The 23,342-nt window shown below is 45.1% G+C and overlaps 2 protein-coding genes across 4 annotated transcripts; both read right to left on the reverse strand.

The window, feature by feature from the left end:
- Nucleotides 1–326: 326 nt before the first annotated feature.
- LOC108103124 (histone lysine acetyltransferase CREBBP) lies at nucleotides 327–14,680 on the reverse strand. 2 transcript variants are annotated; one of them, XM_017208491.2, is made up of 13 exons: nucleotides 14,568–14,680; nucleotides 13,555–14,145; nucleotides 13,083–13,451; nucleotides 8,966–13,003; nucleotides 8,583–8,872; nucleotides 8,355–8,512; nucleotides 6,455–6,535; nucleotides 5,256–6,204; nucleotides 4,938–5,168; nucleotides 4,633–4,863; nucleotides 3,788–4,185; nucleotides 2,096–3,596; nucleotides 327–1,798 (listed from the first exon to the last, which is right to left on the reverse strand). In XM_017208491.2, exons 1-13 carry the CDS (start codon nucleotides 14,620–14,622, stop codon nucleotides 902–904), a joined length of 9,789 nt encoding a protein of 3,262 aa, XP_017063980.1. In that variant the 5' UTR covers nucleotides 14,623–14,680; the 3' UTR covers nucleotides 327–901. The 2 variants fall into 2 exon arrangements, with proteins under 2 accessions (XP_017063980.1, XP_017063979.1); XM_017208490.2 differs by having other exon boundaries at nucleotides 6,455–6,565.
- On the reverse strand, nucleotides 14,621–19,364 carry LOC108103125 (probable serine/threonine-protein kinase DDB_G0278665). Of its 2 annotated transcripts, none has more exons than XM_017208493.2 (2): nucleotides 19,246–19,364; nucleotides 14,621–16,327 (listed from the first exon to the last, which is right to left on the reverse strand). In XM_017208493.2, the coding sequence occupies exon 2, from the start codon at nucleotides 15,738–15,740 to the stop codon at nucleotides 15,114–15,116; it is 627 nt and encodes a 208-aa protein (XP_017063982.1). In that variant the 5' UTR covers nucleotides 15,741–16,327; nucleotides 19,246–19,364; the 3' UTR covers nucleotides 14,621–15,113. The 2 variants fall into 2 exon arrangements, with proteins under 2 accessions (XP_017063982.1, XP_017063981.1); XM_017208492.2 differs by lacking the exon at nucleotides 19,246–19,364 and adding an exon at nucleotides 17,702–17,948.
- Between the last annotated feature and the right edge of the window lie 3,978 nt (nucleotides 19,365–23,342).

Consider the following 23,342-nt stretch of genomic DNA (forward strand, 5'->3'; position numbering starts at 1 on the left):
TCGTCGTCGTCATTGTCAATGTCTGTCAACTTGGCTTACAACACTACAAGGGTACAAAAAACTTAATTCACCTTTACAACACGCTAACTCCTCCCTCTCTCTCTCTCTCTTTCTCTTAATTAGCACAAACTTTGCTTTTTTCTTTTTAAAAAGTGGCGGAGTCATAAAATAAATAATGTTACGTTTTAACACATTTCGACTTTCGCTGCTGCTTAAAATGTAAGTCACTAAGGAAAGGTTTTTAGCTTTCGCTCGGCGTTTTAAACGCTGTTACATCGGAGGTGTCTCTCCCACCTCCCATTAACTGTCTCATAATCCGGATCATGTTCATCTATGATTTTTGTATGCTTGTTTCTATTTCTGCTTAGTGGAAACAAAGGAATTGCATTCATTAATACATGGTTTTTATGTGTTATTTTGGGGCATAATGAAATATATGGTATATATATTTGCTCAATCGCGGACTTAATATGGAAATCGAATCATAATCATAATCATAATGCTTTGTTCAAATTTTGTCCTAGACTTAAACAATAAGGGATTGATAGTTGTTGTTGTTGTTGTAGTTGTTGTAGTAGTAGTAGTGGTGGTGGTGGTGGTGGTAGTGGGGGATGTCTTATACTACATTAAAATTAGATGTGATAGTTGTTGATTTAATTATAATAACGCTATACAATTGGGGGTGCGGTTTACTTTGAAGATTAAAAAAAAAAAAATAATTAGTCACAATCGTTAAAGTTTAACACACACTGGTGATCCCTGCTGGCTGATGATGGTGGTGGTGGTGTTTGTCGACGTCTGGTCTGTGGCTACTGGACATAATCTTTCAGTCTAGCCCTGGGCCACGGCGCTACCATCCGTTGTAGCTGCTGCCGCTGCTGCTGCCGTTGCTGCTGCTGCACTAGAGTCTCTCTACAAATTTGGTCAGCTGGTCGGAGGCGTCGGGCAGGGCTCCTCCGGCATTGCCCACGCCCACATTGCCGACGTTAACGCCGACTCCAACTCCGACGCCCACACCAACATCCTGAGGTACACCTGGCAAAGGTGACTGATGATGCATGCCATGATTGTGCATTCCATCATGTGGTGGTCCTTGCGGCGCCGGTGAATGGCTGCTCATTACATGGTGCGGCGAGGGTTGGGCCCGTGGCGAGGCTGAGGGAGCAGCACGTGGCGAGGGGGCGGAACGTGGTGATGGCGTTGGCTGTGGTGAGCGGATGGGCGGCGAGGAGCGAGCCGATTGCATTAGCTGCTGAGACAGCGAGTGCGGCGTCGGTGGGCCCATCACCTGAGAGTTGGGTCCACCAACAACCGCCGACGGATTCTGGGCATTCGCATTTGGCATGGCCACCTGCATCATCTGCTGCTGCTGCAGCGGTTGTTGCTGCTGCTGTTGTTGCTGCTGCTGCATACCCGGCGGCATGCCCACGCCCATCTGCTGTTGCTGTTGTCCGGGTCCTGGCTTCACGCCAACGCCCACGCCTACACCTACTCCAACGCCGACCTGACCCTGCTGCTGTTGCAGCATATTGGAGGCGGCCGCTGCATTGGCCATCGAGTACTGATCACCTCCAGGCACGGCACCTGCTCCGCCGGGCACTCCACCCACTCCCACTCCTGCGCCTCCAGCACCGCCTGCATTAAAGTTGCCAGCTCCACCTCCCCCACCGGGAAATTGTTGCTGGCCGGGACCGGGTCCCGCTCCGCCCATGTGCGGACCACGCTGACGCTGCGGATATGGTGGAGGGTACTGGTTCATCTGCATGTAACGCATCTTGTTCCAGTTCTGGTTGGACACCTGTGATGGGGTTGGAATGTTTACTCAGTATAAAGCAGGAACTCATTGGGTAAACTTTGTTTCGGTTAAAGGGTTAGGGGGAGCCGTCATAAGATCGTTTCCATTGGGTTAATATAAATAATATTTTGATATAAGACCCTAATGCAGGACTTCTTTAAATTACAGGAACATAATTACGCTACTTTTTAAAGAAGTTATAGATAAATTAAAATATAAAATACGAATTTCAAGAATCAAAAATCTTCTAGTTAGTGTTGGGACTGAGAATTTAGTTTAAACTTTTCTTTGATCACTCACCATTCCTCCCTGAGTGGAGACGCCTGGTGACATGTTGGGCGGAAGGCTTTGCAGCATCATGGCTGCGTTCTGCATGTTGGGCATGCGCTGGGGGAGTCCAGAGCCTGGGCCTCCTGGTCCGCCCTGCTGCTGTTGCTGCATAAGATTGACCTGTTGCTGCTGCTGGTTAGGATTCATCTGCTGTGGACCGCCGCCTTGTTGCTGTTGGTTAATCATGTGCTGCATCTGCTGTTGCTGCATCACCTGTTGCTGCTGCTGTTGTTGCTGCTGCTGCTGTTGCTGGGGATTCTGCGGTCCGTTGCCCGCCTGTTGCTGCTGCAAAGCTCCACCGCCGGGGCCAGGGGCTCCTCCACCGGCCGCCGCATTGATCTGGGTTTGCTGACGCTGCTTGATGATCGCCGCCATGATCTGCGGATTTTGCTTCAGAATGGTGAGGATGTGCTGGTTACTCTCGTTGGTGGGATTATTCTTGATCTTTTGCATAATCTGGGCGAGCTGCTGGGTATTTAGGCCGCTGCCTGTGGCACTTCCTCCGCCTCCTCCTCCACCACCGCCACCGGGAGGTGGACGGACTCCGCCAACAGTTCCGGCCATTGGTGCTCCCATGCCCATACCCATGCCTCCGTGCTGTCCACCGACGGGCATTTGGCCTCCGCCCAATTGGTTGGGTCCTCCCAAACCGCCCATCATCTGTTGCTGCTGCTGCGGCGGTATCAGATTCGCCTGCATTAGCTGGGTGGGCTGGCGCATGCCACTGGTATTGTTGGTATAGCGTGCCTGGGGATTGCCACCGCCAGGATTAGCACCGCCACCGCCGGCTCCTCCACCGCCCCATTGATCCATGGACAGCAGATGATTGACATTCATTCCACAGTTTCCAGAGCCGGGAACTGGGCCCCCAGGGGGATTGCCACCACCGGCCGAACCCATCTGGTTAACGCCCACTCCGCCAACACCTCCGACACCAACGCCGCCGACACCTCCTACACCAACGCCCATGCCTCCGAGCTGATTGACAACATTAGGGTTGGGTCCAGCACCTCCCATCGGACGATTCATTCCGGGCGGCGCCATTGGCCCACCCTTGCCGAAGCCACCGCCATGCGAAACCTGTTGACGCGCTGCCTCTTCCTGGACCTGCTTCACCACTTGCAAGACATTTGGCGACGGTGAGTGACCGCCACCTGGTTTCATGCCAATTCCTGGTTGATGTGGATGCGGTGAGGTCATTCCGCCCATGCCAACGGCACCGGCTCCTCCCGAAACGGGCGATGGAACTGCCACGGTTGATGGCGACATGCCACCCGCTCCTGGCGGTAAAATTCCAGCCTGACCTGGTATCACTTGCTGGCTAACTGCCACACTGGACATTCCCACGACGGGTACTCCGCCAGAGACCACGGCCGGACCGCTGACTGCAGCGGGACCAGGCAAAGCTGCCGGAGCTGCTGTTCGAGACATGAGGGCCACACGACGACGCAGTAACTGTTGCTGTTGGAGTCTGAAAAGTAAGATAAGAATACAATCATTAATGGTATTTTTTTTTTTGGAAAATCCCACAAAATCAACATAGCTATAAAATATGTAAAAATAAAAAATAAATAAAAACGAACGCAATCTGTCGAGTTCAAATCGAAATGAATTAAAACAAATACATGCAAGCCAGTCGACAATTAATTTAAATGAACTCACTTCTGCTGGAGCTGCTGCTGTTTGAGTTTGTGCTTGATGTTGGGACAGAAGGGCACGGGACACTTCTGCTCCTGACAGTGCTTGGCGTGATAGCAACAGAGGGCGATGAGCTGTTTGCAGATTGGGCATCCACCGTTCGTCTTGCGTTTGCAGTTCTTTGTGTGTTGAACGACGCGTTTCATCTTCTGGCACGAAGGCAAACGGCAGTTGGCATCGCGACACTGGCAGGCGTGCACCAACGATTGGATGCAACGCTGGATGGACTGCTTGCGGGCCTCCTGGGGATTGGCCTGTTTGTGATCCGTCGGCGCTGAGCCGTCGTCGATATCGAAGCCGAGCTTCTCCATTTTGTGCGGATGTCCGACCTTCTCCTTGCAAACGATGCACAGATCAAAGTCCTATAAAAGACATAAATATTAGCATTGCTTATAGGTCCTGTATAACTTTCGATTAAGACATCTTTCTGTATTCTAATAACGAGCACCGAACTACAAGCTTTGAATGCAAATCTTTTTATGAAGCATCTAAATAAGTCGTCCCTACTTTTGTACTCAATTTGCATAAACAAAAAAAGAGCTTATTCATAGACCGCCTTTAGTAGCTGTCCTTAGTCACCCTGGTCGAGCCGGAAATGCTCCGGGTTTTTTTAATCTTTCTGGTCTCTACTTAATTCTGCTTTACAAAAATTTAATGAACAATCGTCTCTCGAGTTGAGCCGAAAACAGCTAGCTTATCAACGGATTCCCTTTCCTCTTCCTTATCTCTATACTTTGTATATATATTCGCTCAAGAGAGCTGATGCTACTGAGTTCATGGATTGCTATGAACAACAAGGCAATACTCACATCACAGACGGTGCAGTGGTAGCGCGTCTCCACCGCCGTCTTGCAGTTGTTGCAGGTGTATACGAACTTATCCTGGCCCTGGTTATGCAGCTCGTACAACATGGACAGAGTGGAGAACTGGGCACGCCGCAGCGACGAGAACTCAAAGTGCTTGTCGCGGGCTAGAGTCAGGAAGGCATCGCGTCCGTCCATGAGATCGCATGTGAGCAACGGATCGGGATCTTGGATGGGCTGTAAAGGGAAACGGAAAAAAGTCATAGTCTTTTTAGTTCTAGAAAGTTGGACTAGAAATAAAGTACACTTACCGCTAGACTCGCTGCCGACTGCGCCGAATGCAGACGGATAACGAAGAAGACCTCCTTGTGCTTCTCCATGGTGGCATAAATCTTAGCGGAGAGATCGTTGCCCGATTGATGCTCATTGGACTTTTTGCTGTTCTTGCGCTGCGCCGCCTTCGATTTGTTTGACTTTTTGGCCTTCTTCTGGCCCTTCTTCTTGCCATCACCGCTGACCTCATTTTCCTCAATGGAGAAGAGCTGAAATAGTTAAGGAGACGTTAAGTTAGAGATGTAAAACGATTTCCTTTAATATTTTAGTCATATGAACTAAAGAAGAAAACTTACATTTGCTGCAGCTGCTGCTTCGGCAGCCTCAGCCTGCTTGCGCTTCTCCTCCTCCTCTTGGTCCAGCTCCTTGATGCTCTCCTCCAGCACATTCGGCCAGAAGTCGCCCTCGAAGTAGGGTAGCTCTGCGGCAGAGCCCAGCTTGTCCTCCATCGCCTGCTTGAGTATGTCCTTGTAATCCTGTATAATGCGCTCGATCATGCCCTTGTCGAGCATCTTTTTGTACCATTCCTGCAGGCGCTTGGGCTTGGGGATCTTTTGGTCCGTGGGATGGCAGTGGAAGATGTAGTCATCACCCTCGGAGGGCGGACAGGCCCAGATATGGGCCATTGTATAGCCCAGCTGCTTCACATAGTCCATGTAGCCTAGCAGGATTTCGTGATATACCGCTGTACGGTATTGTCTTGGCCGGAAGAAATGAACGGAATCCAAATAGGCGATATATACACGCCGCGTATTCGGCGCCGGGCACTCGGATCCGTACTCCTGGACGTGCATGCCAAAGAAGCAGACATCAATGCCGTCCACCTCCTCGAAGGCGAACAGAGCTTTGGCGCGATATGGAAACTCGTTCATCATCTCGCCCTGCTCGACGAAACGTCGCCGCATTCCGGGCTTCACCTCGACGCACTTATCCGACGAGCTGACCACACGGATGTGCACCTCGCCGGCGCCCGCCTCCTTCTTCTTGAGGAAGTTATTCACTCGCGTCTCGATGTAGACGCCCAGCTTGGTGGTGGGCAGGCGTTTCGCATTGAACTTGTTCTCCTTTCGCTTCGAGTTCTTCTTCTTAAGGCAATTATCGCATACGAAGCCACCGGGCCAAATCGAGTCCAGCCAGAGCACACAGATCTGGTGCTGCTTGCGTCCGCACTCCTGGCAATCAACAAACGGCTCCAGCTCCAGGTGATCGTTCTTCATCTCCTTGAACTGGTCCTTTTTGATTTGGCTGGATAGAGAATGAAAACTCAGTTAGTTTTGCATGATTATTTAAAGCTTACTAACATAGTCTAAACTTAGAAACATCTAAAACTCATGATGAACACTTTCCTTTAGTTTAATTTCTTCATAAATTTATCTTTTTATTTATGTTCGGATCCCCTCCGATATCATAACATAACTTATGATTGATATCCAAAAATATCCAAAAACCCATCCCTTAAACTAAAATTTGCTACATTTTAAGATCAAATACTTACGTTTGCGATTGCAGTGGATCGTCGCCCAGTGTGACCGTATCGCCCTGGATGTCGTTAAAGCACTTTTGGCAGTAGGTGTATCTATTTGAGGCGACACCGTATTCCTTTAGACTGTTGTTTTGATTTTTGGTTGTTCGATTGCGTTTATATTGTTTGTTTTTTTTTTTTACGATTTTAGTTGATTGATGGACGAAATTTGAAGATGGCAGCCAAAAAGGGAACACAACAACACAGGCGTGTGTACAGGTGTATGGGTGTACAGGTGTTCGGATGTACGGATGTACAGGTGTGCGTGCAAGCGAGATGGTTATATGCATTTAGTCAATTGCGAGTGTGTGAGTGTGGTTTACATGTTGTTTTGTTGTTTTCCATTTTTTTTTTGTTTTGTTTTGTTTTTGTCAATTTTCATACACACACACACAGACACACACACACACAGATACAAAATTTGATAAAGACACGCAATAATACAGTTATGAGGTGACACAGATTAACGGGTATTATTATTATTATTTTGGTTTTTGTTGTAGTTGTTGCGGGAGAGAAAAGAAAATCAAAATAAACGAAAAAAGAAAGGAAGAGAAACAAAAATAGTGTTTTGTTTTGCATTAGAATTTTTGTCAATTACAACATTTAAGGGTTAGAATTATTTAATATAGAAGAAACTCGAATATCCCAAGTTTGTACTAAGCTTTTAATTATCGAGAAAAACTGGGGATATTTGAGCGGTAACATTATACAAGATCTGTTCTTGAAGTTTTCACTAAACTCCATTTTATATACATACAAACATTTATAGTGTAAATTGTTTACTTTTCTATATAAAAATGGTTTTTAATCATATCATATATCATATAAGATCGAATTGATAGAATTGGATATTGAAGTTTTGTGATTTCAAAAGATAGAATTTCTTATATAGTTTGTGTTTAACTTAAAAACAGATCTTGTAGTTGGATTATTGGGAAATTTTGGGAATGTAATTCTTATGGATAACCGAGAATTTAAACCGCTCGAATTCTGCAAGATCTGTTTTCTTCCAAATCGATCAAATTTTATCATTTGATTTTTGATTGTTTTGCTCTGTTCTCCCTAAACGAAAAATGTGGAAGGTAAAGCCTCGGCTTGGACCAGGGATTTTGAGAATTGCGTTGGATTGTATCCAGAATAGTTAATGGCCATGATGGATCTGGGGATGCATCAAGCAACAGCAGCAGCATCGGAAGCAGCAAAAGCAGCGATATTAAAGGAACATTATTAAGGTGTTTGCGTTTGTGTGTGTGTATCATTGTTGGTTTGTTATATACCTAATATATATATATATAAGCCTCTTTATATATTCTATCAAATTTCATGGTGCATTGTGCAACATTAATGGTTTTATGTACACAGCAACGTTAAGGATAAAACACACACACAGAAAACACAGAATAGAGAGGTCAGCGGGAAAGGAACAAAGGGATCAAGGGTCAATAGCCATCAAATTAGTGCACAAAACGGACATTTTTTATAGCAAAAAAAGCTGCCTGATAGCAGCATATCGAACATTGACATGGAATCGATAATAAAGAGCAAGCGGTTTACATCTAAATTACAAGAGCTGTTCGGGTATTGTGTAATTTTGTACATCATTTTTATATAGAAGCCTAAAGATATATCTCAAAATTGTTTTTAAGAAAGACATTTGAAACCCGAAACAGGCCTTTGATTACAAATATTTTCAAGAACTCGCTGAATTGAAACATTCAAAAACGAGCAAGCTGCTTAATTCGAACTAAATTACATTTCACATCAAACAGAGAAACGGAAACGAAACAGAGCCAAGCAAAGATCGTCTTCGTGGCGAGCAAGTGGGTCTTAGGGTAGCAGGGTTGGATTGCAGGATCAGATGATCACATACCTGTTCTGGTAGCTATAGTACTTCGCATCCCGTGGAATCGTACAAAGCTGCTTGCCATAGCAGCAGAGCACTTGTGGGTTGAATGTGTACTTCCTGCCGCAGCAGTAGCCTAGCGCCTGCATCACAGGATCAATCTCCGCCTCAAAAACTTCGGAAAGCTAATTGACAAAGTAAGAAATAATCATATTAACATCCAAAACTCTCAGTGTCTCATCTAAGTAATCCTACCTTTGTGCAATAGCGATAGACCCGCGATGTCTTGCGATTATACAGCCAGGCATTGTCGAACATCAGCCATACGTCATCCACATACTCCCAGGGGTCACTGTACTTGCCATTCTGGATGTTGGTGCGAATGGTACCCAGATCCATGGGCTTCTTCACGATCTCAAAGTAGTCGGGAATGCCCAGTGCTTGGGGATCAACCGGATAGCGAAAGGGCACGGATTCGGGCTCCTGCCTGTAAAGCTTCTCCAGCGTCGGCAGTAAAGCGGTGCGCAGTTCTTCGGGATTGAATTCTATATGGAGAAAAAGCAGATGTAGAGATGAGTATTCGACCCACACAATAATAAGAAATCTCCCCCAAATACATAAAAACAACTTCTACTTACGGCATTTCTTCTTTTTGTCACCCGCATTGGGAGCCAGTGGTTCCGGTACGAGTGGTTTCGTATCTGTCTTGGGCTTTATGTCCACTGCGCCGCCAGCCGCTCCGCCATCGTGGGCTCCATTGATGTTGTCCTTGCCGCCGCCAACACCGCCGCCGCCTTCACCATGATGATCTCCGGCTGTTGATCCTCCAGCCTCATCCACATCCATGACCTCTGTCTTGATCTTGACATCGCCATCGAGACCATCTTCCGTTTTGATCTCCATTTTGATCATACTGGTGCCGTCGTTGTTCACATTCTTGCCCTTGCCGCCGCCCGTCGAGCAATCCATCTGGGAGCTGTCGTTGTTGCCGCCACAGCTGTCGTCCATGAACTCCTTCTTGATATCATCATCCTGCTTAATGGAATCCAGCTTGCCCTTGGATGCCATTCCGCCAGCATTTCCGCTACCGCCACTGCCGTTTGTGTTCTCACCGGACGGCGAGGGTGTCTCATCGTCGTTGTCACGCGCCGCAGCTTCCAGGGCAGCCATCTGGGAGGAAAGACTGCTGGAGCTGCTCATCATGCGACTGCTCGAAGACGTCGAAGTGGTGGTTGTCGCCCCCGCGCCGCCTCCAGTTGTTCCTCCAGACATAAGGTGCAGTGGATTGCTAGCGGGCGTCGTTGATGATCCTCCTCCTCCTCCGCCACCGCCACTGCTAGTGGCCATCGTGGCTGAAGTGGGAGTGGACACAGAGCTGAGTGGTGTACCTGAGCCCGCAGAGGAAGATGATGACGTGGAACTGGCACCAGCTGCAGTGGCTCCACTGCTGCTGTTACTACCACTTCCACTGCTCGCACAGGTGGCTGCTGCTGATGCGGGCGTACTGCTTGCCGCCAATCCGGAGGCACTTGTCGCCGGTACTGGTGAGGCGGGTATATAAGGAGGCGTACCCGGCCGATTGCTCAGCGGCTGTTGCATCAGACTGCTCACCGAGGGCGGGTTGTTGTTAGCACTACTACTATTATTGTTGTTGGAGGGCGTGCCGATCGACGGACCGTTGGACAGGAAGCCAGGCGATGGACTTGGAGCTGAAACCGTCACATTGGAGGCGGATCCTCCCGTTCCCGGCGCTCCTGCCCCCGCATTCAGAGCCTCTAGACTCGTGGGCGTGGGCGGCATGTTGTTCAGCACACTGCCGGGTTTTTGTTGTTGCTGTTGCTGCTGCTGACCTTGCTGCTGCATTGGGGAGCTAAAGCTGTTGCTTGTCGCCTGTTGCTGCTGTTGGAGGGTCGTGGCATTGCTGAACGGCGACTGCGGCAGCAACATTCCCTGCTGCTGCTGCTGTTGCTGCACCTGCTGTTGTTGCTGCTGCTGCTGCTGGTGAATGTGACGCTGCTTCATGATCTCACTGAGCTGAGAATTGGCGCCAGTGCCGCCGTTAGCATTGATGAACTGCTGCTGTTGCTGCTGTCCCGGCACCGGACTGGTGAGCACATTGGTCGTTTGGTAGGGCGAGAGCGCTGGGTTGACTACCATGCCACCGGGACTAGGTCCTGGTGGACCGACCAGCATTTTGCCAGCTCCAGATCCGGGCTGTTGCTGCTGTTGTTGTTGTTGCGGGAATTGCATACGCTGTTGCTGCTGTAATGCGAGCATGTTGCCGCCGGGTGAATGACTGCGCATAGTCACCATGTTGTTAGTGACTCCCACACCGACACCGAGAGCTGCAGCCGTCTGCTGACCCAGTATTCCAGGTGGACCCTGTGGACGCAACTGCTGCGGAGGCATGACACCGCCCATTGGACTGATGCTGGGATGGATGCAGCCTTGAAGGGGTTGTTGTCCCTGCTGTTGCTGCTGCTGTTGTTGCTGCTGCTGCTGCTGGGGGAGAACTACACCTCCGGCTCCGCCAGCTGCACTGCCCGCACCACCAGCCGCTCCTCCAGCCACCGGATTCGCAACGCCCTGCTGCTGCATCAACATTTGCTGGTGCTGTTCCTTACGCTTCAGTCGCTTCTCTTCCAGCTCCTTCTGGATCTTGTAAATCTTTTCGGCTAGCAGGTGATAGTACTCGGATCTACACTTGGCCATCTCGTACATGTCCTTCTCGACCTTTTCCGCATAGGACACCAGATTGTGCATCCGCTTGTCCTGCATGGTCGTAGGATCCGAGGTGGGGAAGATGGCCTGCACCAGTTTGTGAACGAGATGGTTGCGGAGATCGGCAGTCACCGATTCTCGCCAGTCCTTCTCGTTATCTCCTGGAGCTCCCGAGTTTCCGCCATTACCGCCGGCGCCTCCTCCTCCTGCTCCTGCATTCTGGTTGGGATTCCCCGCGTTGCCACTGCCTGTGGTATCGGCTGGCATCAGTACACTGGAACCGGCGGGCACTTGGCCACCACTCGCTCCAGCGCCCGCAGCCGCTCCGCCCGCTCCTACCACATGGCTTTGCGGATGCACTTGGGCTACCTTTAACTGCTGCTTGTCATTGGCTCCAACGGCTCCGCCGGCTGTGGCACCACCGAAATTGGTATTGCTAAAGCCACCGACGTTGACAGAGAGTGGTGCTGGAATGTTGCCACCCAGCTGGGCGGGATTGGGTTGCTGCTGTTGCTGTTGCTGCTGCTGCTGTTGCTCCACCATTGTGGCCAGGCCAGCTCGTCGACGGTTCGGGCCTTGCTGCTGCTGCTGTTGGAGCATCTGTTGCTGTTGTTGATGCAGGCTATTCACATCGTTCGCCAAAACATTGGGTCCACTCGGGCCGCCAGGTCCACCAGGTCCTAAAACCCTTACGGCCGGCTGAGCGCCTTGCATGCGAATCACTGGAGGCAAACCCTGCTGCTGCTGCTGCATTCCACCGTTTGGTCCGGGCGACAGACCGACTTGGCCCATGCCATCGAAGCGACGGAGTTCCTGCTGGACTTGCTGCTGATGAACTTGCTGTTGCTGCTGCTGCTGTTGGGTCAACTGTTGGACCATGTCCGCTGTCGTTTTGGGCGCACCCGGTGCTCCGCCGGCTCCCTGTTGTTGGGGAAGAACTATGGCAGTGTTCTGGCCACCTCCTGGGGGCACCTGCTGTCCTTGCTTGCCATCAACCACCAGACCCGTCAGATTGGGCTGCTGGTTTTGCTGCTGCTGTTGTTGCTGCTGCTGCTGCTGTTGCTGAAGGTTACCGCCTGAGCCGGCTGCTCCACCAGCCGCTCCTCCAGCACCGGGCGGTGCACCTGCAATTCCTGCCGGTCCGCCACCAGGTGGTACACTCGCATTTTGAAAAACCGAATGATTCTGCCGAAAGGGATAGCAAATGATGCAGCCACTGTTGGTGCAAGTCTTATAATGCAACAGGATCTGGCGTGAGGAGGCACAATGCTGCATGGTGCAGTCCTTGCTCTGCTTGCAAGTGCCCATGTGGGCCAGCACAGTTTTCATCGCCTTGCAGTAGTTAACGTTGCACACTTCTCTGTTTGGGTTTAGGTTCTCCCTGCGGTTGCATTTGTGTGCATGGAGCAGCAGCATAAGTTGCTGCTGGATCTGTCGTTTGCGGTCGTCGGGCACATCGCGATTGGCGCCACCGGGGCCGCTCGCTTGTACGGTGCCACCGGCTCCACCGCCTGCAACTGCCGGCACAACAGCACCAGTACCTACATTGCCCACAACGCCTGCTCCTCCAAGAACGACTCCCTGCTGCTGTTGCTGCTGCTGAGAGGTTCCCGGTTGCTGCTGCTGCTGCTGCCCAGGGTGGCCGAGTAGCTGATTCGGTTGCGGAGGTCGCGGTCCCATAGCTCCGGTTTGCTGTTGCGCCAGCATCTGTTGCTGCTGGGGATTCCCGCTGACCAACTGACCAGTGGGAACATTTCCATCGCCTCCGAGTGTGGACATGGGTACTACTGTGCCGACGGGTCGATTGCCCTGTGGCATTCCCGGTACGACGCCGCCTCTTTGGGCCATTTGCTGGGCAAGCAGTTGTTGCTGTTGCTGCTGTTGTTGCTGGGGATTGTTGCCACCGCCTGGGCCACCATACTGACCTACACCGTAAGGCAGACTGTTGAGTTGGCCTGCAAACGGATGAAACGATACTTAGTCACCGATTTCTTTTTCTAGGAAAGCCACTAAAACTAAGAATGAGAAACATACCCATTTGCATGTTGGGATTCTGCATGCGTGGTCCTCCGCCACCAGGTCCATTACCTGGTCCACCAGCTCCACCTGCGGCGCCCATGAGATGCGGACCACGAATCATATGCTGTTGCCCCACCATGCGTCCCATCATCGGACCATTCTGCATGTGCATGCCTTGATTCGTGGTAACGGCTCCACCGCCGCCAGCTCCAACACCTCCGGGACCAGCTCCCGGTCCTCCTGGTACAGAAACGGCATTGATCATGCCACCGCCGCCGCCGCCTGGCTGCTGCTTTAGATGATTGACCATGCCGCCCATGCCACCGCCAACGCTGTTGGTTAGCACCATGTTTCCCAGATTGCCCTGAGCAATGGTGTTCATGCCTGCCGGAAAGTCAGAGAGAAATAGGGCATTAGAGAGGATGTTCTTGATACGATCTCCTTGCTGTCTTTCGACTCAATTACAAGAAGAAGTTTTAACACTTACCTGGTATGGCGTTCATGCCATTGTTGCCATTATTCGATATTGACATGGGCATTGAGTTGACCATACCCATCTGAGTGCCCACGACCTGCTGCATGCCGCCCTGGTTGGGCGACTGCAGGTTTGGAGACTTGCTGCCCAGCTGCTGCATTCCAGGCACCACCATGGTGCCCTTCTGGCCCTGCTGTTGCTGCTGGAGTAGGTGCTGCAGCTGCTGGTGCTGCATTTGACTGATCCTGTTGCCCGCACCGGAATTATTGCCACTGCCGTCGTCGCCGCCTGTTCCGGATCCGTTGCCGCCGCCGGCTCCGTTCATCTGGGAAGGCACAACGCCGACGCCGACAACGCCACCGACGCCCACATTGACTCCAACGCCAACGCCGCCAGGTCCTGAGCCGGGTCCTGGTCCTTGGGCTGCCGGTTTATTGGGTCCTCCGCCGGGATTTGGTCCTGATGTGGAGTTTGTGGTTACGCCGGAGGAGCCGCCGCCTCCATTGCCACCGCCTGCTCCGCCGGTCAGCTGATCCGACCAGCCGCTGTTCGAGGACACCAGCTCATCGGGCAAATTCTCCTCCAGAAAATAAGACATGTCCGCTGTGAGAAGAGTAAATCAAAAGAGGACTTTTTAGCAAACGATTTTTGAAGATTGGAAAAAACGAAATTAGACTAAATTCATGAGAAAAGACGATCTACACTCTTCAAGCCTACACTTAATTATGAAAAATTATGAAATAAGTGAAGAATTTTTTAGCTCGCTTATCTTCTTGAACTAAAATTATATTACTCAGCATTAATATTCAAATATTTTATATAGTACTTCACATATTATCATGGGGAGGGGCAATAATACTAAAAGAAAGTATAAGAAAGTCCTAGGGTTGTCATGCCTTCGAAAGAAAAAAAAAGCCGGCTCTGCGAAAATTCAAGTCATGCTGGAATTTTCTTTCGCCTGTCAAAAGTAGGGACTAGAAAATGGCGAACGGAAAATTTGTGCAATTTCTGGATTGGGTACTCACTTGGATCCATTTTAACCCGCTTCTGGGGCGGTTCGTCTAAGTGATCGGCCATCATATAGAGTTAGTTGGATTTTTCCGTTGCGAATGCACGGTAATCCAATAACGAGGAAGGAAAAACGTTTGGAAAGTCGGAGGAAATTAAGAAGGGGAGCTTAAAAGAGTTCCTCCGGTTTGCCGATTGTTTTCTTTAACTATTCCGAGTTGAGTTTTTAAGCACGTTTAGTCTTTTTTGTTTTTTTTTTAAATGATTCTTTTGTCAGATTTGGTTTTTTATTCGTTCTGGTTAATGCGAAGACGTTGACGGTCGGTCGTATTCTGATTTTAGCGTTTTGACAAGGAGCTTGTCCTTCTTCGTTTCTTGATATTTGACAGTTGTTGCACAGGTTGCCAGAAGGTTTTGATGTTTAGTGTTTGGTAATAGACTCCTTCTTCTTCTTCTTCGTCTTGTTGTTGTTTGTTGTTTTTGTTTTTTTGTAATTAGTTTGGACACTTTGCAACACACGAACGAACGAACGCACGCACAATACACAACACACAAAGAGGCACTCAAAAGGCGTGGCTGGCGAGGATTGGGATTTGGTATTGTTGGTATATTGGGATCTTGATGATGGAGGTTCTTGCTGTTGTTGTTGCTGAGGTGTTTGTTGCTAAGGATGTTGTGGCTTTTGTTGTTGGTTTCAGTTGTTGTTGTTGTTGTTGTTTTGCTAATTGCCGCTGCAACGACAGCAACAACGTCGCCGGCGCTATCGTCACCGCAACGTCACCGGGTGGAGACCACCACGTCGTCGTTCCTGTTGCTTTCTTTCCTGCTGTACCCGCACCGGATCCTCCTTCTTCTCCTTCTTCGCCTTCTGCCGCTTCCGCTGATCCTGGAGGATCGCGCAGCCACCACCGCCTCCTCGTTGCGGCGCCGTTGAGATCGTTGTCGTTGTTGTCGCCGCCACTGGCGCTTTGGCCAGCAGACAACTCCTCCTCCACCGCCTGGTGCTCCTTTTGCTTCTTCGCCTGCTCCCGCTTGACCAGTACCTCGTCTTCTGCTTCTACTTCCTTGTGCTTCGTTAGCAGCAATTTATTGTTGCCGTTGCTGCTGCTGCTGCTGCTGTCGTCGTTGTTCTTGTGGTTGTTGTTGTTGCAATTGTTGTTTGTCGAACAGCAGCAGACACACGCGTGCATTTTGTGTTGTTGGGCCCCAAAAAACAACAAAAGTTGACCTTGGCTGGGCGGCTCTTGTTGTTTGTTGAGTTTGTTGCTGCTGCTGTTGTTATTGTTTGTTGGATTTGGTTTGTTTTGTTTGTTGTTGCCTGCCTGCCTCCACTGAGCGAAAATTAACGGTTGCTGTTTTGGCTCTCCTCTTCTCCGTCTTCGTCTTCTCTCTCTCTTCCTTTTCTTTCCGCCTTTTTTTCCGCTATCTTACATCTTTTTTCAGATTTGTTTTTGGCGGCTTTTTTCGGCTCCGCTGTTTTTTGTTTTTGTTGTTTATATGTTGTATTTTTTACACATATATATATATAGATATTTTACTATATATTATATATGTATGTGTGTATAAATAATATAATTAATTTTTTTTTATCTGCACTTGCTTCGGTTTTCATTTACAATTAATAAGAAAAAAAGCAATTCACAATGTTGGCTGTTGTTGTTGGGTTTGTTGTGTTTCGGTTGTTTTTGTTTTTGTTGCTGGCGCTTCTGCTGCTGCTGTTGATGTTGTTGCTGCTGCTGCTACTGCCGCCAATTGCCGCTCTAACATTGCACATATACTGTAAACGCACAAGAAGAATGATATGCTGCCTATTAGATTATATTGAACACAACGCCGCTCACAAATATCGAATGCAATATTTATTTATTTTCTTTTTTTTTTTTAGCCGCGCGCGAGTGGCCAGCAAAACCGAGGGGAAAAGGGAAACGAAACGAAACCAAAATGCAGCGAGACGAGACGATGGCAAAAAGGGAGAGGAGAACGAGAATGGGAGAATTCTCTGGTTCTCGTCGTACTCTTCTTTGCGCCGCTTGACGACCACTCGTTGCCGCTCTACATCACTCTCTGCTCTGTTCTTGTCTCGCAATTTTATTCGCCAATACTACGCGCTGTACTCGCTACTCTGCCCGCAGACGTGTGGACGTGTGTGTTGGCCTCTCGCTCTTTTACCGCACACTACGAAAATGAAAATAATAAAATTTATTTTGCCGCCAGTTCCCCCAAAAAAAATTATATGCCGTCGCTGGCAAAATTAAATTGAATAAGAAAAAAAAATGCTTTAAAATTTAATGAGAACAAATTTTTGAAAAATATAAAAACCCCTTAGAAAGGCAGAAAAAAAATCTAGAACTCTGCTTAAAAAAAATAACTAGAATCGCCAGCCGGCTGAGCCTACAATTTACAGTCCAATTTACATTTTAAATGGCCGAAAAAGTGGCCGTATTTTGGTTTTGCTTCCGCATTCGAGCGGCCATCATATGAAATTCAATTTGTTGGGGCGGCGAGTGGCGAGTGGGGTGCGAATGGGACGACACTAGCGTTAGTGGGGCTGGCTGACAAAAGCTTTCACACACGCACGCACGCACACACATTTAGGGTTTGGGGCGCGCGTACAGAATTCTCACAGCGACGCCAACGACGTTTTCACCACACAGTTACACACACACGCACACACACTGGCACACCAGAATCAGCGAGTTCGTGGAAGAGCAAGCACGAGTCCGAGAGAGAGAAAGCGTGTGATGGTATTGGTGGCATGCGGCATTAGTGTGCAATACACACACGACGGTAAGCGACAACGAGTGCGAGGAGCATTGGAAAAAGAAAGAAAAACAGACGACAGAAATATATTCCATTTTTTTCTGTGTTCGCTCGTCGTTTTCGTTTCGTTTTCTTCTTCACGTCGTTTCAAAGTTTCTATTGCAGAAATTTTTTGTGTTGTCTCCGCCAGAGCGTTTTTCATTTTTCCCGGCCCGCACAAAAATGGCAAAAATTATTTAAGCAAATTCGAAATTCGAGAAAATGCTGTAGAAAATTTGAAAAAATTTCCGGCCACATTTTGGCCGGTTTTTTTATTTTTACACCACTTCCGATTGCCACGCACTAAATTTCTAAATATTCTTTGAATTTTTGCCGAATTTCGGTTTCGTACCATATATTTTTCACATTTTCCGGCGATTTTAGAAAAATCCCACAAACTTTTTCGCAACACTAAAACAAAAAAATTTCAGTCCGCTTGTGTTAATCGTTCTCCGAGCCAAAAATGTTTTTGCTTCAGTGTGACCGCGGCTGGTCGTTCAAATACACCACCGAGCACGGAAATTCACTAAAATTGACTGTTTGCGACAGCACGCGAGTGGGATCTCGTCGCTCTCGCGCCCTGTTGGACCGCTGCTATCACACTGTTACGGCCCGAAATCCATACAAATGCCGCTGTTAGCGCTCTGTTGTCGCCATAACAGCTGTTAACCGCTGTTTGTAAGCCTGTTCCGCTCTCATTTCTCGCTCTCTGCGTCGGCGAGTCCGCTCACGCCACGCGCTCTCAGAGAGCCGATACGCATACATACGCACACATATGGCGCGCCAGATAACGAAGCAGCGAGACCAGAGATGACCACAACTCACCGGTGACACAATCGCCGTTTCTTTAATGCTACCAAAATCACAGTTTCTCGGGTCACTTCAATTACGAACAAAGGGTTTTGAAAAAAAATATATAAAAATCAAATTGATTCTGTTTCTTTTTTTATATCAAATAGCTATTTACTATTTCTTTAATAGAAACCAACATATACGTATACAATTTGTTTTAATGATAAATATATGTGACAATAAATATGAAATTCGGTTGTTTAACGTAATAGCAAACGAATCATTGTCTGTTTCTAAAACACACCCATTTATAAGAATTTTAATTTAAAATCATTTCCTCATTTATATCTGCTATCGTAAATAAAAAAAATAACATATTCACACACCACGCAAATGATCGAGTGACTGGCTTGCGCATATCTAGTGGGCGCAGTGTAAGTGTGATTCCACTAGTTCTCGCCGCGAGAGAGACAATGAGAGCAAGAGAGAGAGGCAAGCCGAAAAAATCAGCCGCCGCAGGATAACACTATCGTTGTCCTTTTCCGACGAACCGGTGGCCATGCAAACAACGCACAGAACAAATTAATTTTCAAATTGTTCAATAAATGTCGCACCAGCTTCTAATTTTGTCCCCCTTTTGCGAGTAGAAATTTGGGGATTTTTTTAAAACCGCTCTACAGTAAACTTTTTGAGCACTTTTTCGATTTTCGCGCGCTGCCGAAAGGCAGCGTATTTATTTACAATTTTTTTTTGTTAGCGGCCGCCGTTGTTTGTTGCATATACACATCGCACATACACGCTTGCACTATGGCACACTGACGCACGCACACCGACACGTTGTCACCGAATAGAGTGGGATGGCAATATGGCTGGCTGGTGGTCGGTGTGTAAGTGCGAAAGTGATAGCACAAGCGAGACTCGAACGAGACGGGTCAACGAGTCAACGAGAGATGAGTTCGATTCGATTCTCTCTCTTTTGCGATTGGGAATAATGCCCGACTTTTTACACTAGATGCGCTGGCTCTGGTTATTTAATTATGCTATTTTCCTCGGGACATTGGCAATCGGCGGCATTAAATTTGCCGCAAAACACGCCACACTAACCGATAGATCCGATCCAACGTCACTGCTGCGCCTCGCGTGTACAATTTGCGCCAATTTTCCCCCCTTTTCTACTCTTTTTTTTTCAGCCCAGCACCGCTCCTCTCTTCCTCTTCTTCGCACGAGCATTCGTATGCGGCTCAGTGCTGTCACTCTGAATCATTTTTAGATAGATCGTGAAACTAGCTAATGGTCTAGCTTATTTTCAAATATCATCTTCCCGTTCTCATAAATCACGTTAGATATATGTTTGTAAATATAAAAAAATATATTGTATATATATGTATATACACATAAATATATATATATATATATATATATATATAAATAAGAAATGAAATATATCTTTTAAACCTAAGTCAAAAAGATTAAAAATATTGGCCGTTTCGGGCATGTAAAAATTATATCTTTAACGCAATGGAAATATAATTATAGAAAAAATTAATTTTTTCGCAATTTGTTAAGTAATTTAGAAAAAATATAAGCAGTTTAAGTCGGCCTTAAGATTAAATGTTTAAAACGTGAATATCTGTTTTTTCTAATATTACATTTTTGTTTGTATAATTTTAATAACTCATCAAAAAAGTTGAAAGAATGACTACATGACCACATAAATGAAAATTCTAAATTAAACTTCTTAAATAATTTTTAAAAATATTTACGCTTATAACTACAAATATAGATAGTTTAAGTTTATTCTTTGCTTTTAATAATTTTGGTTTTAAGAACAAATATAAACAATCGTTGTATCGAATATTTGTCTTCAACTGCAAACATATCGGATTATCGATTCCAATCGGAAAATCCAAGACACAAACCATGTTCATGACTTAACAATAGAGCTAGTGCCGTCTTTATCCGTCGTAGCGTCCCTTGTTAGTGTTGCCTATGTAAAATTATGTAAAATAGTAAATGAAATCTTCTGTTAGTATGCCATTTGTATTTTAAGCATTTATTTTTTATTTATGTTCTAATAGATTTTTTTTAAATAGCACATATTAATAATGTGATTATACTTTATTGAAGGAATGACTAAAATATTGGAACAGGGACGCCAAATGTATTTAAATCAATTTGGCCAAATATGAAAGCTGGCTCTAGATGTCGTTGATAGGTGGCGCTTTTTAAAATAAAAACTTAAAACAAAGGTTTTAAAATTTTTTAAAAATAAAAAATAAATAAAAAAATATAATAAATACAAATGTAAAGAAGTTAAATAAAAAATGTCTATTGTTTTCCTACTTCCTATTTGTTTCATGTAAATAATTTGCTTGTTTTTAGATTGGTTAAGTCTGTAAAATATTTATTTAATATATAATATAATGTTTTTTTCTAATCTAGATTATAGATTCATTAATTTGAAAAAATCATAATTTGTGTCTCTTTAATTCAGATTTCCATCTTTGGTTTTTTTTGCTAAATATTTAAATATATTTATATCTTTTTTTCTGTTTGCAATTTCTTATGTTTATATTATTAAAATAATTATTAATATAATATTAAATAGTACTTAATTTTGGTGGTCTTCATATTAACTATTTATACTTTTTGTTTGTTTTGTATTTTTCCTTTTAATAATACTTAAAGAAATTATTTCGAGAAAAATTCAAATTCTGATTTTCGTTTTTTATTTTTTATAGAATAAGAAAAAAATTTGAAAAATAATTTATTGCTTAATACTTTTATAATTTTTTCTATAATTCATTTTTTTAGATATATATAGATATATATTCCATATTTTTTTTGAGTTTTTTCTCCTTCTTTGTAATATTTTATGGGTTTTCTCCTTAGTAATAAAAAACTTAAAAACTGATTTCGAGTAAAATTGAAATTTTGTTATTTGTTTTTTTTTTCAGATTAAAAAAATATTTTAAAAAATAGTTTATTGTTAAATATATTTACAATATCTGCTGGAATACTTTTTCTTAGAGTTAAATGGCAATCTGTCAGCAAAATAAGGAAATTAATTTCTTGATTTTGTTTTGAGTTTCTAAATCTAAAATGCATTTTGTTCTCCTTCTTTGTAATATTTTATATTTTTCCCTTAGTAATAATAAACTTAAAAACTGATTTAGAGTAAAATAGAAATTCCAATGGGCGGCTTCGTTTTTTGGGGAATAAATAAAAAATAAATAAATATTTTTGATTTGAACTCGCAGTGGCAGTGCCAGTCGCACAGGTCGTGTTCCCTTTGAACCTGTTGGGCCACCGACTGAAACAAAGGGCCGTCGAGGGAGGACAAAGGAGCAGCGGCAGGTTCTAAGGGGCATCAAAAGAACAGCGACTCGCAATTTGGAAGCGGACCAATTAGTTGTCCTTTGTCCTGGCACTGGCACCTTTGTCGCCTGGATTTCGCAACACACACACACGGGCCGAAATCACATCGATTTTTCCCATGGCCCATGGTTGGCTTTTCCTTATGTTAGTTTGCCACTGTTTCAGGGGCCAAGGAAGAGTCCTGTTTCGGGGTCGAGGATCCTTCTTTCGGTTTTATTTTCCGGGCCGTGGAAGGAGCGCAGCGGGGCGTGCGGTGCGAAGATCAGAGGAGCGCTCCGCCGCGGGGCGCCCTCAACTGATGATCATTTCGACACCCCATTTATGCGGCGGCTTCTTCTCTTTTCTTCTCTTCGCTGGCAGCTCCTGTTCTACATGCACCGAGAGAAATAGTTGGATGGTTTATTGTTTGGAATTTAAGTTGAATAAAAGTTGAATATTGTCTTTCAATCTGTTTGTGTTTTTAGATTGAATGTTAAATGTCAAAGTTGTTTTTTGATTGCCCTTAAGAATAACTTTAGGAGTTTCTTTTACAAGCTTATTTATTTTATTTCTTAAAAAATTTATTTATATAATTTTGTATACATTAAACTTACTTACTTTCTTTTGCAAATTTATTTAAAAAGTCTAAGAAATGTATTTTATTGGGTTCTAAAAAAAGGAAAATAAATAAAAAATACTTTTGCTTATTTATTTAGATTTTTAAATTCCAAAATCGATTTAATTTGCAGTCTAATAAGAAATAGTAAATCAGCTACTAAGTCAATTAACATCTTAACATATATATTTTTTTATTTATATTTATATTTTTTTTATATTTAATCTTTAAAAATTCATTTAATTTTTTGATAAATCTAATAAAGTGATTATTAAATGGCTTAGGAAGGGATATTACTATAGAAACTTAAAAAAAAACATAAAAATAAAAATATTTATGTATTTATTTATTATATTTAAACTGCAAAAATGTATTTATTTTGTTACAAAATTTTATTATTTAATAATATAATAAAATATATTTTCAAATGGCTTACAAAGAGTAAAGTTTAAAAAGAAATACGGAAACCTTGGCCCAAGTTCGAAAATTTGAAAACTTTAAAATTCGACAAACCTTTTTATAAAATTAATTCCCTTTGTTATTTAAATATTCCTTAAATTGAATTTTAAAATAAGTATCTACCCTATTTATTTTTTATTTCTTATATATAAGTCTTAAATTACAAATTACTTAATATATACTACTTAAGTTTAAGTTTATCTTTAATTTTTACATATTCTTTTCTACAAAAATGTCACAAAAAAGTTTTTAAAATTACAGAAATTTCTTAAAGTGTAGCAACAAGTGCCTCGAGTTCGGACATCAAGAGATTTTCGTTCGGCCTCGACCAAGTGATTTCCCGGGAAGTGTTAGAATCCCCTTGTTTCGGCACTCTTTCTTCGCTCTCCCTCTCTTTCTTCCCCTATTTAGGGGCTGTAAATTGATGCTGTTGACATTTTTAGTGCAAAACGGTCCCCGAGGAGATCTCTAATATCTTGTTCGCGGTTCTACCTCCTCCCCCCCGCTCCCCATCGAACGCACACGCTTCCATAAAAGAAGAAGAAAATACATATAAAAACGAAGAAGAAGAAGAAGAAGAAGAGAAACACACACACACACTCACATGGATGGGTAATATTTATTATTGAAATTAAAATTTATTGTTTAGTGCCATTGTTTTTCCTCCCCCTCCCCCTTCTTCTTCTTCTTCTTCTTCTTCTTCTTCTTCTTCTTCTGTGTGTTTTTCTTTTCTGTCTTCTTTGGTTTTTTGCATCGTTGCCGCTTGATT

This window comes from Drosophila eugracilis, unplaced genomic scaffold (assembly GCF_018153835.1).
Source record: "Drosophila eugracilis isolate 14026-0451.02 unplaced genomic scaffold, ASM1815383v1 contig_649, whole genome shotgun sequence".
Taxonomy (NCBI): Eukaryota; Metazoa; Arthropoda; class Insecta; order Diptera; family Drosophilidae; genus Drosophila; species Drosophila eugracilis.

What these genes read in the sequence shown, in the direction of transcription:
- LOC108103124 (XM_017208490.2), bottom strand. Translation starts at nt 14,622, where the DNA reads ATGATGGCCGATCACTTAGACGAACCGCCCCAGAAGCGGGTTAAAATG. An exon ending in TCTATCGCTATTGCACAAAG is followed by an intron (nt 8,513 to 8,582) that starts GTAGGATTACTT and finishes TTTGTCAATTAG; the next exon opens with CTTTCCGAAGTTTTTGAGGC. An exon ending in ACCACTGCACCGTCTGTGAT is followed by an intron (nt 4,186 to 4,632) that starts GTGAGTATTGCC and finishes TGTCTTTTATAG; the next exon opens with GACTTTGATCTGTGCATCGT.
- LOC108103125 (XM_017208493.2), bottom strand. Translation starts at nt 15,740, where the DNA reads ATGCACGCGTGTGTCTGCTGCTGTTCGACAAACAACAATTGCAACAAC.